The 17,379-nt window shown below is 43.0% G+C and overlaps 1 protein-coding gene across 2 annotated transcripts in view; it reads right to left on the reverse strand.

Moving 5' to 3' along the window:
* Positions 1–2,302: 2,302 nt before the first annotated feature.
* LOC137344868 (caspase-1-like) overlaps positions 2,303–17,379 on the reverse strand; it is a 28,736-nt gene continuing 13,659 nt past the window's right edge. For both annotated transcript variants that reach the window (XM_068008099.1, XM_068008098.1), the window contains exons 5-9: positions 15,021–15,197; positions 10,091–10,325; positions 8,120–8,248; positions 7,290–7,399; positions 2,303–5,708 (exon numbers count right to left, since the gene is read on the reverse strand). In XM_068008099.1, the coding sequence (XP_067864200.1) occupies positions 5,616–5,708; positions 7,290–7,399; positions 8,120–8,248; positions 10,091–10,325; positions 15,021–15,197 (744 nt within the window). In that variant the 3' untranslated portion in view covers positions 2,303–5,615. The remainder of the gene's footprint in view (positions 5,709–7,289; positions 7,400–8,119; positions 8,249–10,090; positions 10,326–15,020; positions 15,198–17,379) is intronic.

Consider the following 17,379-nt stretch of genomic DNA (forward strand, 5'->3'; position numbering starts at 1 on the left):
GAATTGTGGCCCAGCCCAGAGCAGGTCTCATAGTAACAGTAATGTTTGTCTCTCCCTCCAATTTCCTTCCCTAACTTTCCTCTCCTCAATGTGCTGACTGATGCTGGGCTATAGTTTCACAGATGCCAAGGACCCTGTAGCACCTCACCCAAGTGCCCACTCCTCATGTGTATTCACCTCGACAGTAACTGTTAGGTCTATGGATCTAATGCACCTCGGGACGTTTTATTATGTTAAAGGCACTATATAAATGCAAATTGTTGTTGTTGATGTGGATTTGATAACATCCAAGCCCAATTGTGCCATCAACCAGCACTCACACACGTGCACTTCCAACAGGGGCAATGACGTTCAGGGGCAGGATCTCTGGCAGATTTTTTCCTGCCCGCCCCACCCAACCGACAGACACTGAGATCAACTGTGGTTTCTCCCCAAAAGCAAAGTTTCAGGTTGGGGAGAAGTGTCTGTCTTGTCCTTACGAGACCAGTGGCAAGCTGATGCCACACTTTCATCAAACATTACCGTTTGGATCTTTGTGCCACAGCAGAACATTGAGTGAATGTGAGTGTCTCATCTCACCTGAAGGAACCTCCTTCTCTCTAATGGTCTTACTCAGTCAGAATCCAAAACTCAGCCCACAGTAGCAGTTTGGCTCAACTGTGTTGCTCAACTGGTAATACTCTAGCCTCTGAAACAAAAGCTTGTGAGTTCCAGCCCCACTCCAGAACTTGAACGTATTATCAAGGCTGACACTTCAGTGCAGTAGTGAGCGAGTGCTGCACTATCGGAAGTTATGATTTTCAGATGAGGCATTAAACCGATGCCGTGTCCAACTGTTCAAGCGGATGTAAAAGATCCCATGAGCCCCTAACCGGGAAGGACCCCACCCTTGTCTCTGAGCAGCCTCACCATAAGGTACAGAACTGTGTAACATGATATTCAGTATCTATACCCGCAAGTATTATGTAGTCTGTAACATCGCTTATACTCTGCATCTAACTATGAACTCAGATGTGGGAATTCCTTGTACAAAACAATAAAAGACATTTTTGGGAAAAGAAAAATTAACAACGAATACCTCAGCCAATTTATTCTCCAAGAATGATACTTGTTGACAGCTTTCTGAATGTTATCTAACAGCATTAACATTAAAAACTTGGATATTCAAAAGGCCTTTGATAAGATACCACATAGTAGACTCATGACTAGGGTCAGAGCACGTGGAGACAGGGGGGGAAGTAGCAGAATGGATAGCAAGCTGGCTACAAAACAGAAAGCCGAGTGTAGGAGTTCAAGGTAGATATTCAGACTGTGGAAGGTGGGAAGTGGCGTTCTACGGGGATCGTACCACTGTTGTTCAACATTTACATAAATGATTTGGACTCGGGAATCGGAAGTACAATTTCAAAATTTGCGGATGATACCAAATCGGGGGATATAGTTAATACTGAGGAAGAATGCGACAAAATACAAGAAGCCGTTAATAGACCTGAAGAATGGGCAGATAAATGGCAAATGAATTTCATATAGATAAGTGTGAGATGGTACATTTTGGCAGAAGGAATAAGGAGGCCACAGGAGTCTAAATGCGGTAGAGGAGCAGAGGGATCTGGGGTACAGATACACAAATCACTAAAAGTAGCAATGCAAGTTAACAAGGCCATAAAAATGTAATCAAAGTACTGGGGTTCATTTCTAGAGGATTAGAATTGAAAAGTAGGGAAGATATGTTAAACTTGTACAGAACATTGGTTAGAGCACACTTAGAGTACTGTGTACAGTTCTGGTCTCCATATTACAAAAAGGATATAGAGGCACTGGAGAAGGTGCAAAAATGATTTACAAGGATGATACCAAAACAAAGATATTAACAATCAGGAAAGACTGAATAGGCTGGGGCTCTTTTCTGTAGAACAGAGAAGGATGGGGGTTTAAAATTATGAAGGGTAGACATAGAGAAGATGTTTCCACTTGTGGGGGAATCCAAAACTAGGGGCCATGAATATAAGATAGTCACTAATAAATCCAATAAAGAAATCAGGAGAGTGGTGAGAATGTGGAACTTGCTACCACATGGAGTAGTTGAGGCGAATAGCATAGATGCATTTAAGGGGAAGCTGGATAAGTACATGAGATTGAAAGGAATAGAAGGGTATGCAGGTAGGGTTAGACAAAGTAGTTTGGGAGGAGGCTCATGTGGAGCATAAACACCAGCACAGACCAGTTGGGCTGAATGGCCTGTTCCAGTGCTGTAAATTCTATGTAAAAACAATTCAAATAACACACTCTGTACTTACTGAAATTGTAATAATAGCTGAATTTATTAAAAAGCAGAAACATTAAAAAAGCATTTCACTACCAGCAATAGTGATTGAATTAATGTAAAAACATAACAACATAAGAAACAGGAGCAGGAGTAGGCCATACGGCCCCTCGAGTCTGCTCCGCTATTCAATCAGATCATGGCTGATCTTCGACCTCAACTTCACTTTCCCGCCCGACCCCCATATACCTTGATTCCCTTAGAGTCCAAAAATCTATTGATGTCAGTCATGAATATACTCAACGACTGAACATCCACAGTCCTCTGGGGTAGGGAATTCCAAAGATTCACAACCCTCTGAGTGAAGAAATGTTTCCTCTTCTCAGTCCTAAATCACCCACCACTTATCCTGAGACTATGACCCCTCATTCTAGACTCTCTAGCCAGGAGAAACAGAATCTCCGCATCTACCCTGTCAAGCCCTGTAAGAATTTTATACGTTTCAATGAGATTACCTCTCATTTTTCTAAACTCCAGAGAATATAGGCCCATTCTTCTCAATCTCGCCTTATAGGACAACCCTCTCATCCCAGGAATCAATCTAGTGAATCTTTGTTGCACCGCCTCTAAGGCAAGTATATCCTTCCTTAGATAAAGAGACCAAAACTGTACACAGTACTCCAGGTGTGGTCTCACCAAAGCCCTATACTGGGCTTTTGAACGTTCAGTTGGGTCGACAATGCTATAATACTGCACTTGCTGGATTCAGCAATTTAGGATTAAACATTTCCAACAGAATGAGTGAATCTCACTGAGCAGAACAAATGGCATTGGGGCCACACATACTCACCCCGGCAACCGGGCAATGACAGACCTCACTTCATGAGTGCCCACACGCACTTTGGCACAAAGTCTGGCAGTGACTACCCTCTGCTGGCAAAATCTGGCATTGACCGCCCAGCTCTAGTGAGGTTGAAGAACTGCAGAATTAAAGGCTTAACATTCCGCTATAGGCGCGTTTTGCCTAACGTGAGCACATTTTGCACCGCCAGCACGCAGAGAAGGCTTCCCCAGGTTTTCTGCCGTGCCCTCAGTTAAATATTTGTCATGAACTCACATTGCAATTGGCATGTTGCACAGATCCTTGGTCTGACCCCATATGGAGAACTGTGTTCAGTTTTGGGCATCACGCCTCAGGAAGGATATACTGGCCTTGGAGGGAGTGCGGCGCAGATTCACCAGAATGATACCGGGGCTTAGAGAGTTAAATCATGAAGGCAGGTTGCATAAACTTGGCTTGTAGTCCTTTGAGTACAGAAGATTAAGGAATGATCTGATCAAGGTGTTTAAAATGTTAAAAGGATTCGATTTGGTAGATACAGAGAAACTACTTCCTCTGGTGAGGGAATCAAGAACGAGGGGATGTAATCTTAAAAGTAGAGCTCGGTCATTTAGGAGCGAAATCAAGAAACACTTTTTCACACAAAGGGTAGTGGAAACCTGGAACTCTCACCCCTTAAAGGCTTTGGATGCTGGGACAATTGGAGCTTTCAAGACTGAGACTGATACACTTTTGTTAGGTAAAGGTAGCAAAGGGTATGGAGCTAAGGCAGGTGAATGGAGTTGAGGTACAGAACAGCAATGATCTAACTGAATGGCGGAGCAGGCCCAAGTGACTGAATGGCCTACTCCTGTTCCTATAATGCACTGAAGGCAGAGGTTGGCATTTCCTGGGTTGGTGCTGCTTCTCAAAATGGCACCTGCATTTCATGTTGGCAGTAAAGTTAGAAACCGGGCATTTTCTGTTGGACAATCTGCTGAAAGGTGGCAGAAGATGGTTAATGTCGAAGGAGGGGGGGGGGCGGGGAGGAGCAGGCAGCATAACGAGTCAGGCAAAGTGTCTTGAATGGTAGCAGCAAAAGTTGAAAGCAAATGAACGGGAAGAAATAAACATCCAATCTAAAGAAAAAATCCCAAGGAACTAAAAATGGCCAGAAGAAGACACATCTCAAACAAGTTTTAAAGCTAATTCTGTTTGCTGCGCTGTGCTCCAGCTTTTAAAGGAACACAGCCTTGTCCACACGCCAAGGGCGCAACGCATCAGAATTCCCAGGCCATCAGGGACACGCCTCCAAATTCCCCAGCGCATGCTCTAATGAAGTTGGTGCAACTCTTCTGTGCCATCGGGGCAGGCCCGTCAGAAAACCCAGGGAGTTGATGCAAAGCAGCGCAAAAGAGGCACAGGCCCAAAGAACCCGGTTTTCCACCTGCTGTGCACCTGGCGTACCCCTTATGCCACCAGTGCGTGCAAGCAGAATTTTAGCCCTTAAGACATTTGCAATGTCTCAACTCCAGGCCAAACAGGAGAAACAGTGACGTTTAAAGGGTGTCTCCTCTTCACCATCACAGGCGAACAGTTGCTGAAGATTAGGAGAGAAGATGGGGTAAAAGAAGTGATCAGGTGATGCCAAGCTTGTGTGTTCAAAGCCTCGAGATATAGAAGGAAGGATTGAGGGAGATAGCAGCACAATGTTCCATAATTCTTTTGAGTATAACACACCCCTGTGTATAATAGGCACCTTCAACACTAGGTTGCAAATTTTAGGTAAATGTTAATTTTTCTTTACAGATATTTTAGTATCCATATATAATATGCCAACTTTTGGAATGTTTCTTGGCAGAGAAGAGTGTACTGCACTCGAAGATTTATGGTATTCTGTGCATTTTGACTGAGATAGGCACTGAGAACAGGTACCTGCTGTGAGGAGATACGCCACACCTAAGTAGCCAGGTTGCCAGCAGAAGTTGGATGGATGATCTTTGCCCTCCTGAGTTTAGATGGACTTAGGAACAAAGCAGGTTCCGAAATAGATTTTCTCTGTCTGTTGAGTAGAGCAACAGGTTTGATAGCCTGGGCAATGATGTATACGACAGGGAATCACACAGAATGTCAATGCACTGATCCACTGTGGCCGACTCTTACCCTGTTTGAGACTTTGTGAAATAATACAGTAATGCTCTATCAAAGCAAATAAAAGCACTAATTAATTTAGAGGTGCCATAGCGCACAAGAAGTAAATCTAATTCGGATCAGAAGCAAACTGGCATTCAGTATCCCTAGAGGCCATTTATAATTTTCAGCTTGTTTGGAAAAGTATAACCTGCCTGCTCCTCTCCCCCACCCCACCCCACCCCACCAAGGAATGCTGTAAAAAAGAATTCTCCAAATGTACTGAATGTTCTGCTGTGGAAGTGAATGATCTGAAAGGAACTTTGATTTCTGGGAGCTCTCTGTAACTCTGCTGCTGGATTTGAGGTCAGGTACTGAGGTTCGCCTCTGGGAACTGAAGTGTCAAATGCCAGGAAACAGGTAAAACTTCTTCATCAATGTGCCTCTCTCCTTCATGGGCAGCTGTCTGGCAAAGTCCTGGAATGACTGTTGGACCTGAAAGGGGAAAAGCCGCACATTTCCAGATTACTAGCTGGGATTTACAGCAACAGTTCCTAACAGAGCCAGCCAACCTGGTGATGGCGCCCATTTTATCCAAAGGAACTAGAACACAAACTGGGCTTCCCAACAGCTTAACACTGCACTCAACATGAGTCGGACTTCCCTGTAGCTAAACACTGCACCATAACACAAGCTGGGCTTCCCCACAGCTCAACATGGCCCCACAACATTGTCCCCATTCCCCATTCCTTATCATAACTCTGTTCCACATTTCCCACAATCTCCCATTTTTTATTATCCTATTCCTGATTGCTCACACATCTCCATTCTTATATTCCCATTCTCTTCTTCATGCTCTCCCACTCCCTACACTTCTCCTCTTGCTCACTCTCACTCCACAGTAATATTGCTGTTTAAATGTTGCACTATTCATTAGTGTAAAGCTAAAGGTGGATGTAGAATGAGAATGAAACCACATTTTTAATTCCCGGGAGGATGACCACACGTGAGGGATTCCATGATACACTGCTGTGTGTTGTACCTCCCACACATGAACATTTATGAACAAATTTCCATTTAAAAAAAATATTTTGAACACTTAGGGTAGTTAGTCGTTTTTAGAATGTCATAAGCCATTATGATCATGTGATGTCATGGACAATTCTTGTGCCTTATAGCGGCAGTTATCCACTTGTTTCACTGAAGCTATCACTCACTCCAGAACTGTTTTGTTGTAGTAAAATTCCATATAACACACAGCTATAGTAAGACAAACAATAGACAGCCTCGCAGTCAGGGGCAGACTAGTTACTATGTAAGGGTGCTGGGTTATTCAGGATTTGCAATGAAAAAGGGAGGGTGCCGATAATACAGCGATATGGAACTATTGCTGGGGGGCACTCAGGAAATCTCCTGATTTCCCACATAGCCAGTCCACCCCGGATCACAGTTATTCATCTACAGAACACAGAAACAACTTAAAAAGTTAAATACTAACTTTTATTACCTCTTAAAGCCATGTGATGCCTCACAGTAAGCAGGGCCATTTAATTATTAATCAGCTACTTCCAGCATTAAGAACTCAGTGTTTTGGATTTTGGGCAGGGTTAATAGATTCAGGTTTGGGGGGGGGGGGGGGGAAATCAGGTTTGAATATCGGATTCTGCAGATAGTGTAGGTTTGAACACTGTATCTGCATACAATATCTTTGGCTGGTGTTCAATATGGGCTGTGCAGGGAACATGTGGCAGCAGCGAGTGGTGGGTTGTAGGTTCACATCTGTTTTTCTCCCCAAAGTGATCTCCCAGTCTCTGCAATGCTGCCGGTGGTGGTGGGGGAGTGGGGTGAGGGGTGCTGAGGTGAGTCCAGGCATATCCTATAAGGAAGAGGAAACTAGAGAACAAGTCACCTCCACTCTTATCTAACTCCTGGCAGGTGATTAGACAGCATTGGCACAGCCCTTGAAGCAGGTATCTGTCCACCTTCTAGGGCACGGAATAGTGCACGGCAGAGGGAACACTTCCCATCCCATAATAATTCCATCAGTCCCTGCAATAGCGATTCTCACATCCCTACCTGGAGGAATAGCTCCTCGATATCGTATTCCGATGCATATTGTCGCATTACATCGACCAATTTCTGGATGAATATGCTTCCCATTTGACGATGTCTAAGGGACACATTTTCTGCAAAGCAAAAGGTTGACAGTGTTAGTGGGTAATGAAAGGAGGATGCCTGTCATCCACAAGAGGGAAAGCAGCCACCTCATTCTACAGGTCCCTGAATCGTGCCGCCTCGTACATACCGTTCACATTACGGGGGAGCCTGTCGATCCTGCAGATATAAAATTATTTTGTTTGTTGCCAGACTGGTATATTCACAACCCCTGCCATAAGAACATCCAATAGTGTTAAATGAGAAAAGCCCATCCAGCCTGGTCCTTCTGATACACCTAACACAATTTGCAATGTCATATACTTTCCCTTAAGGAGGAGTAAAAATGTTTGAAATTTCTTTCTGATCTCTAAAAACAATTAAACAAAACTCCGAGGCTATCAATTTAATATTATAATCAATGATAAACAGCTGCATCCCATGCATTACCATGGCTCCAGCATGTCTGTATGGGCCTTCTCTCTTCCTTTTCTCTCTGTGTAACAGACCCCTTTCACCCTTGAAAACTGCTGTAAATTGAGACATATCACAAATGGACATGAGCAAGTCTCAGCCCTTGGGCAGAACTAATTTCTCAGGTCCCTATAATTTCTCTCAGATTCCCGCCGCCTATCTCAGGTTTCTGTTGACTCTCTTAACGACTGCACCACATTAGACTATTGCCTGAAATGAGCGGTTGGCTATGCTGTTGAGAAGGAGCTTGTTCATGCTAGTCTGAGCTGCGCAGTTACCTGGGGTGGTGGAGTAGAAACAGATGAAATCACTTTCTTTGTGTACTTGATAAAAAGGACCCTCTTCTTCATAATCAGTCTGGGGCTCAGGAGCTGCAGAGTCACTGACATAGGTATGGCCAAGGTTCTCTGCAAAGAAGCAGCACAAATTATTGAGGGACGTTAACCCACTGCAATTGCACAGCACACAATTTATGACTGACTGGCATTGTTATTCGTCCTCTCAGTTAAGTTGTTTACATAAAGTCACCAGATCACAAGCAATCCCCTTGTGATAACATCATCGATTGACTACCTTTCTTAGTCTTTGTCTAATAAGAACATAAAAAATAGGAGCAGGAGTAGGCCATATGGCCCCTCGGGCCTGCTCCACCATTCAATAAGATAATGGCTGATCTTCGACCTCAACTCCACTTTTCTGCCTAATTCCCATATCCCTTGATTCCCTTAGTGTCCAACTATCCATCGATCTTAGTCTTGAATATACTCAATGGCTGAGCATCCACAGCCCTCTGGGGTAGAGAATTCCAAAGATTCACAATCCTCTGAGTGAAGAAATTTCTCCTGATCTCAGTCCTAAATGGCCGACCCCTTATCCTGAGTCTATGATCCCTAGTTCTAGACTCTCCTGCCAGGGTAAACAGCCTCACAGCATCTACCCTGTCAAGCCCTCTCAGAATCATATTTTTTCAATGAGATCACCTCTCATTCTTCTAAACTCCAGAGAGTATAGGCCTATTCTACTTAATCTCTCCTCATAGGACAACACTCTCATCCCAGGAATCAATCTAGTGAATCTTTGTTGCACCGCCTCTGAGGCAAGTATATCCTTCCTTAGGCAAGGAGACCAAAACTGTACATAGTACTCCAGGTGAGGTCTCACGAAAGCCCTATACAATTGCAGCAAGATTTCCTTACTCTTGTACTCCAACCCTCTTGCAATAAAGGCCAACTCACTATTTGCCTTCCTAATTGCTTGCTGTACATGCATGTTAACTTTCCATGTTTCGTGTACAAGGACACCCAAATCCCTCCGAACACCAACATTTAATAATTTCTCACCATTTAAAAAATATTCTGTTTCTCTATTCTTCCTAGCAAAGTGAATAACCTCACATTTCCCCACATTATACTCCATCTGCCACCTTCTTGCCCAAATGATGTAATTGTCTAATTGATGTAACCTTCAGTATGAAGACGGAAAGTGGATTATTTGCAATGTGAGCAACAGTTTTGAAAAATGTTAAACGGTAGATAATAGCGATGAAATTCTAATCGACAGTCAATGCAAAATTGACACTGCCATAAATGGGAATCACTTGCGGCCTTGGAGATCAGTTCTGTGATTGTTATCTGGTCTGGAAAATAATTAAGCAACAGGATTTCAAGCTTATCTCTGGATCTCATGAAAATCTGAAATTAAACTTTATTCTGTCATTCACTGACAATTTCAACAAATCCAAGGATATAGAATTTCTCAACAAAACATCTAGTATCAGTGAGTGGAAGTTAATATATATGGGAGCCATTATTGTCCATAATATCCTCAGTAGCTGTTATTCTCTAGAATATACACAGGGTCTGTTATTGCCTGTAACATATATAGGAATTGCTATTCTATAATATACACAGGAGCTGCTACACTCTATAATAAATACAGGGGCAGTTATTCTCTAGAATATACATAGGGTCTGCTATTCCCTACAATATATATATATTCCCTACAATATGATATACATAGGATCTGCTAATCCTATAATGTACACAGGAGAGACTACTCTAATACACAGGAGTTGCTTCGTTCTTTAATGTATAGAGGGGCTGCTATTCTCTATAACATATTTAGGGGCTGCTATTCTCATACTATACATAGGAGCTGCTATTCTCTATTGTATACACCATCTCTGCCAGTCCCTTTAACGCACAGAGTGTCTAGGCAGATCGTATAACGAGTCTTAGAGTGACACTCACCTCCGCGACAGGCCTGGATGATGACGACTTTGGGTTTTCCTCTCAGTCCTTTGCAATTCTTGTTATTTAAAATGTTAAAGATCTTGTCGATGTGAAAAGTATCTTCCCTGTTCTTACTGTGATGTTTGCCACAGATTTTATCTCGGAGCCCATGGGACATGAGAACCACAAAGGTGCTGTCAGACTGCATGTGTTCCTCTCGATCTGAAAATGCAGTCAGTGCTTTCTCCATCCCCTGAAACACAATCAATCCATTTATGGTACATCAATACTTTTTGAACAGGACTGTGCATTCTGAAACCCACTGGGTCCTATTTATAATAAAAACACATTCTTCATTTAAAAGGGGTTCCCCAGGGGTCGGTACTGCTTTTCTTGAAATTTATTAATGACTTGGACTTGGGTGTACAGGGCACAATTTCAAAATTTGCAAATGGCACGAAACTTGGAAGTGCACAGTAAGGAGGATAGTGATAGACTTCAAGAGGATACAGACAGGCTGGTGGAACGGGCGGACACATGGCAGATGAAATTTAACGCAGAAAAATGCGAAATGACACATTTCAGTAGGAAGAACGAGGAGAGGCAATATAAACTAGAGGGCACAAGTCTAAAAGGGGTACAGGAACAGAGAGATCTGGGGGCATATGTGCACAAATCCTTGAAGGTTGCAGGGCAGGTTGAGAAAGTGGTTTAAAAAAGCATACAAGATCCTGGGCTTTATAAACAGATGTAAGGAATCTTATAACATCAGGTTATAGTCCAACAGTTTTATTTGAAAATCACAAGCTTTCGGAGGCTTTCTCCTTCGTCAGGTTGGACGAAGGAGAAAGCCTCTGAAAGCTTGTGATTTTCAAATAAAACTGTTGGATAAAAACCTGGTGTTGTATGATTCCTTACATTTGTCCACCCCAGTCCATCACTGGCATCTCCACATCATTTATAAATAGAGGCATAGAGTACAAAAGCAAGGAAGTCATGATGAACCTTTATAAAACACTGGTTCGACCACAACTGGAGTATTGTGTCCGGTTCTGGCCACTGCACTTTAGGAAAGATGTGAAGGCTTTAGAGAGGGTGCAAAAGAGATTTACTAGAATGATTCCAGGGATGAGGGACTTTAGTTATGTGGATAGACTGGAAAAGCTGGGGTTGTTCTCCTTGGAACAGAGAAGATTGAGAGGAGATTTGATAGAGGTATTCAAAATCACGAAGGGTCTAGACAGAATAGAGAGAAACTGTTCCCATTGGCAGAAGGGTCAAGGACCAGAGACTTAAGGAGATTGGCAAAAGAACCAAAAGTTACATGAGGAAAAACTTTTTACATAACGAGTGGTTAGGATCTGGAATGCCCTGCTAAGAGGGGTGGTGGAGGCAGATTCAATTGTGGCTTTCAAAAGGGAACTGGATAAGTACTTGAAAGGAAAAAATTTGCAGGGCTATGAGGATAGGGTGGGGGAGTGGGACTAGCTGGATTGCTCTTGCATAGAGCCGGCACGGACTCGATGGGCCGAATGGCCTCGTTCCATGCTGTAACCTTTCTATGGTTCTAAAATAAATGTGATATTAACTAAGGCTGTATGAGTTACCGAACATCTGAGGACCCATTCAAATAATAAATACGACTATTACAGAGCACTAACTTTACCGTAAACTCTTGCATCACACGGAACTCCATCAAGACTTTCGGTAGAGAAAGTGCAGGCGTAACCTGATTCTATATCGTGTGCCAAAAGTGAGTCTATGGCATGGATCATAATTGCTCTGTATCCAGGCAACACGGTTCCATGTAGTGTAGTTTTTCACTGCCTATTACAGTCAAAAAGTCTACTGGAAGGTACAAGATTATGCAGCAAAGGTTTACGCACCGAGTGTATTGAGTGTTCAGTTCCCCAAAGTCTGAAAATTACAGGATGTTCCTCTGTCTATGGTGTCAGCCGTGGCTCAGTGGTAGCACTCTCGCCTCTGAGTCAGAAGGTTGCAGGTTCAAGTCCCACTCCAGAGACTTCAGCCTGACACTCCAGCGCAGTACTGAGGGAATGCTGCACTGTTAGAGGTGCCGGCTTTCAGATGAGATGCTAAATACTATCTACCCTCTCAGGTGGATGTAAAAGATTCCATGGCACTATTTCAAAGAGAAGGGGAGTTCTCTCCAGTGCCCTGGCCAATATTTATCCTGCAACCAACAACACTAAAACAGATCATTATCTCATTGCTGTTTATGGAATCTTGCTGTGTGCAAATTGGCTGCCATGTTTCCTACATTACAACAGTGACTACAGTTCAAAAGTATTTCATAAGAACTTAAGAAATAGGAGCGGGAGTAGGCCATATAGCCCCTCAAGCCTGCTCCACCATTCAGTAAGATTATGGTGATCTTCTACCTCAACTCCACTTTCCTGCCCTAACCCCATATCCCTTGATCTCCTTAGTGTATAAGAACATACTTCAATGGCTATAAAGCTCTTTGGGACATCCTGAGGTTGTGAAAGGTGCTATATAAATGCAAGCTGTATAGCAACCCATTAGTTAACATAGTGGAGAAAGGTACAGCCACATGCTCTTTAGGATAGGGTCTCAATTCACCCATCATATGTATTCTTCTACTGAAAATAGGCTAGTTTAAGGGAAATCAACTGAATAATAACTGTCAGCAGACTGGGCTGCTGAAGTTTAATGATAACTGCATTATGTCTAGTATTACAAATATGGCTGCAGCTATCAGTTCCATTTGTCTCAGGTAAATTTAAACCATATTTCTATCTCCTGTCATGGAACTTATCTGTAACACGTATGAAGACTGTACAGAGTGTTCACTAGGAGCACCAGGTCTGTGTAAGGCCCCAGATCACCTCGGAAAGAGGCTTTAAGTAGCCAGTCACTGACGTAGAGGTTATGTACGAAGCTTCTTGTGATATAAATTTTAGGCTGTAACATTTTATGAATATTCTCTGTGGGTCTAAGTTCAAAAAGCATAATATAACTGATAATACTTGAGAATGTGGAACCTTTATAGCGCTGTCATAACATATGCACTAAGCCCTTTGTATCTTCACTGCCAGATGGAGGGGCTGGAGAGTTCGGGGAGATAAATGTCTGTTAGCTATACTATAATTTACTGTTGGGTGGGAGATTCTGAGTGAATTCTACAAACTCCTTGTCAATTCATAGAATCAGAACGGTTACAGCACGGAAGGAGGCCATTCAACCCGTCGAGTCTGTGTCGGCTCTCTGCAAGAACAATCCAGCTGGTCCCACTCCACCGCCCTTTCCCCTTAGCCCTGCAAATTTTTTCCCTTCAAGTGCTTATCCAATTCCCCTTTGAAAGCCACGATTGAATCTGCCTCCACTACCCCCTCAGGCATTGCATTCCAGATCTTAACCACTCACTGTGTAAAAAAAAGTATTTCCTCATGCCAATCACCTTAAATCTAAGTTATGGTCTACATGCTGCTCAAAATCGTACTCTGGAGATACCACACTTCATACAAAATCCACAGATTCCAGCCCCCTCTACTACTCCACAAATTCTGATCATGCCATGTAGGCCTAAGAAATGCTGGTATTCAGAGGGATTTGGGTGTCTTTGTACAAGAATCACAGAAAGTTAACATGCAGGTACAGCAAGCAATTAGGAAGGCAAATGGTATGTTAATCTTTATTACAAGCGGGTTGGAGTATAAGAGTAAGGAGGTCTTGCTGCAATTATATAGGGCTCTGGTGAGACCACACCTGGAATATTGTGTACAGTTTTTGTCTCCTTACCTAAGGAAGGATAAACTTGCCTTAGTTGGGGGTGCAATGAAGGCTACAAGATTGTTACCTGGAATGAGAGGGTTGCCCTATGAGGAGAGATTGAGTAGAATGGGCCTATATTCTCTGGAGTTTAGAAGAATGAGAGGTGATCTCACTGAAACATATAAAATTCTTTGTGGGCTTGACAGGATCGATGCTGAGAGGCTGTTTCTCCTGGCAGGAGACTAGGGGTCATAGTCTCAAGATAAGAGGTTGGCCATTTAGGACCGCGATAAGGGAAAATATCTTCGATCTTTGGAATTCTCCATCCCAGAGGGTTGTGGCTGCTCAGTCATTGAGTATATTCAAGATTGAGATCGATAGATTTTTGGACACTGAGGAAATGAAGGGATATGGGGATAGGTCGGGAAAGTGGCGTTGAGGTAGAAGATCAGCCATGATCTTATTGAATGGCGGAGGAGGCTCGAAGGACCATATGGCCTATTCCTGCTCCTATTTCTTATGTTCTTATAATTGGCATCAGTGTCCTTGCAAACTGAGGTCCATGCTTGTTGGCTCTGTCACCCTCCTCCCACGAAATACATTATCAACAGGTGAATCTGCTGGCAGGTCTTGGTCTTTCCAATGGCATATTTGGCTGCAGATAAAATTTGCCATTATATTTGGTTTGTGGAGTTTAGTATTATATCACTAACTGTGACTGAATAATTTTTGCTGTATGGCATTAAATGTCTTTGCTCAAGAGCACCAGATTGTGGGTTTGCAGAGTCTTTACTATCTGGAGCGGAACTAGTATGATAGTATGGATTCTGTGGAGCAATTTACTCATTTAGGGGCCTATATTTATTCTGCGGTGCATAGAAGGGTTTATTAACAGACTCTTACTGGTTCTTCTCACGATGCTCTAAACCATAATGTAACTCAACACAATGCAAGGGAACAAATAAAATAATTAATCCTGAGCAGGTAATGGCATCAAATCCACCTGAACAGATAATACAATTCACCGGTCTAACACAGCACAACTGAAATGGGCTTTTCTGACATAAAGGGGGAGACTTCGAGGGAAGGAAAGTAAGTACTTTGGGGAATGCAGTTAAGCCAAATACAGAGGGAGATTTACTGTAAACTGTGAGTTGCAAAGAACGTTCCAGACATAAACCAAGAGCTTTACCTCTGCTGATAAATTATTGTGCTTTTCCACTTGGTATCCAAAGCCATTCAGCAGTTTCTGCATTTGTTCTTCGTCCACCTCTGCACCTTGCCGTATCATATTAGGATTCTCAAACTCAATGTTGTTAATCAACAGGGCCAGACGCTTCCTGGTGGGTTTAGGCAACATCTTGTATACCTAGAAAAAAAAGTTACCGCTGTGATTTTGGGCCTTTTAAAGTCTTGAATTACCCATAAACATATGGGTAGCGACATCACACTCCATTAACAATCCAATCAAGTAGCACAACCCAAAACTGAGCCAATCCAGTCACACATCCCAAGCACCCAACCAATTAAGCCACACATCCCAAAAATGGAGCCAATTCAATCATATTACCCAAGTGTGCAGTTACAGGATTTTCTCTTGGATATACTGGGAAAAAGCTCAAAATCAGAAGAAGCAAAGTTGCACAATGCTATCTAAAGTCACCTGGACACAGAACAGCAGATAACTTCTCTTTAACTGTAAGGGTATCTGCTCAGTGTATTTAAAAGTTTTTTGTGTCTCATAGAATAACAGAAATTATAGCACAGGCCATTCGACCCATTGCACTTGTGCTGGTGCTAGCTCTTCAACTGGAGCTATCTACTCTAATTCAATTTCCTAACCTTTCCCCATCTCCTTTTAAGATCTTACTTCTCAAATAATCATCCATTTCCTTTTAAGTGCTGGTAAAATTTCTGCCTCAATAGCCACATGTGGTAAAATATTCTGTGTTTGTATGATATATAAGTTGTGTGTGGTGTATGGGTTATGCATCTCTCTGTACAGTGTGGTCCATGGGTAGCGTGTGTCTCTTCGTACAATGTGTTCTATGGGTAGCGTGTGTCTCTTCGTACAATGTGTTCTATGGGTAGTGTGTGTCTCTTTGTACAATGTGTTCTATGGGTAGCGTGTGTCTCTTCGTACAATGTGTTCTATGGGTAGCATGTGTCTCTTCGTACAATGTGTTCTATGGGTAGCGTGTGTCTCTTCGTACAATGTGTTCTATGGGTAGTGTGTGAGTCTCTCTGTTTAGTGCGCTGTATGGGTAGTGTGTGAGTCTCCTTATTTAGTGTGCTCTATGGGTAGTGTGTGAGTCCCTCTGTTTAGTGCGCTGTATGGGTAGTGTGTGAGTCTCTCTGTTTAGTGTGCTCTATGGGTAGTGTGTGAGTCCCTCTGTTTAGTGCGCTGTATGGGTAGTGTGTGAGTCTCTCTGTTTAGTGTGCTCTATGGGTAGTGTGTGAGTCCCTCTGTTTAGTGCGCTGTATGGGTAGTGTGTGAGTCTCTCTGTTTAGTGTGCTCTATGGGTAGTGTGTGAGTCCCTCTGTTTAGTGCGCTGTATGGGTAGTGTGTGAGTCTCTTTATTTAGTGTGTTCTATGGGTAATGTGTGAGTCTCTCTGTTTACTATGTTCTATGAGTAGTGTGTGAGTCTCTCTGTTTACTGTGTTCTATGGGTAGTGTGTGAGTCTCTCTGTTTACTGTGTTCTATGGGTAGTGTGTGAGTCTCTCTGTTTACTGTGTTCTATGGGTAGTGTGTGAGTCTCTCTGTTTACTATGTTCTATGGGTAGTGTGTGAGTCTCTCTGTTTACTGTGTTCTATGGGTAGTGTGTGAGTCTCTCTGTTTACTGTGTTCTATGGGTAGTGTGTGAGTCTCTCTGTTTACTGTGTTCTATGGGTAGTGTGTGAGTCTCTCTGTTTACTGTGTTCTATGGGTAGTGTGTGAGTCTCTCTGTTTAGTGCGCTGTATGGATTGTGTGAGTCTCCTTATTTAGTGTGCTCTATGGGTAGTATGTGAGTCTCTGTTTAGTGCGCTATATGGGTAGTGTGTGAGTCTCTTTATTTAGTGTGTCCTATGGGTAGTGTGTGAGTCTCTCTGTTTACTGTGTTCTATGGGTAGTGTGTGAGTCTCTTTATTTAGTGTGTTCTATGGGTAGTGTGTGAGTCTCTTTATTTAGCGTGTCCTATGGGTAGTGTTTGAGTCTGTCTGTTTACTGTGTTCTATGGGTAGTGTGTGAGTCTCTTTATTTAGTGTGTCCTATAGGTAGTGTGTCAGCCTTAGTCTATGGCCCGGAATTTTCTCTGAGTGGGGAACAAACGCCGCTCGTTAGATTTAAACTTGCCCACAAACAATCCACAAATTTTAGTACGGGAACTTCCTCTAATGGTGAGCTGCAGAATGTACAGCGCCCTCTCGCGGGCATCTCTGAGCTGTGTGAGCGGGGAAAGGATCTCTCTGTTCCCTGCAACCAATCAGATTGAAGCATCCTTGACAAGCCGCGCAGACACAGCCAGGAAGTGAAAGCTACAACAATTAATTCAATGTAAAATCAGTT

The sequence above is a fragment of the Heptranchias perlo genome, chromosome 28 (assembly GCF_035084215.1).
Source record: "Heptranchias perlo isolate sHepPer1 chromosome 28, sHepPer1.hap1, whole genome shotgun sequence".
Classification (NCBI taxonomy): Eukaryota; Metazoa; Chordata; class Chondrichthyes; order Hexanchiformes; family Hexanchidae; genus Heptranchias; species Heptranchias perlo.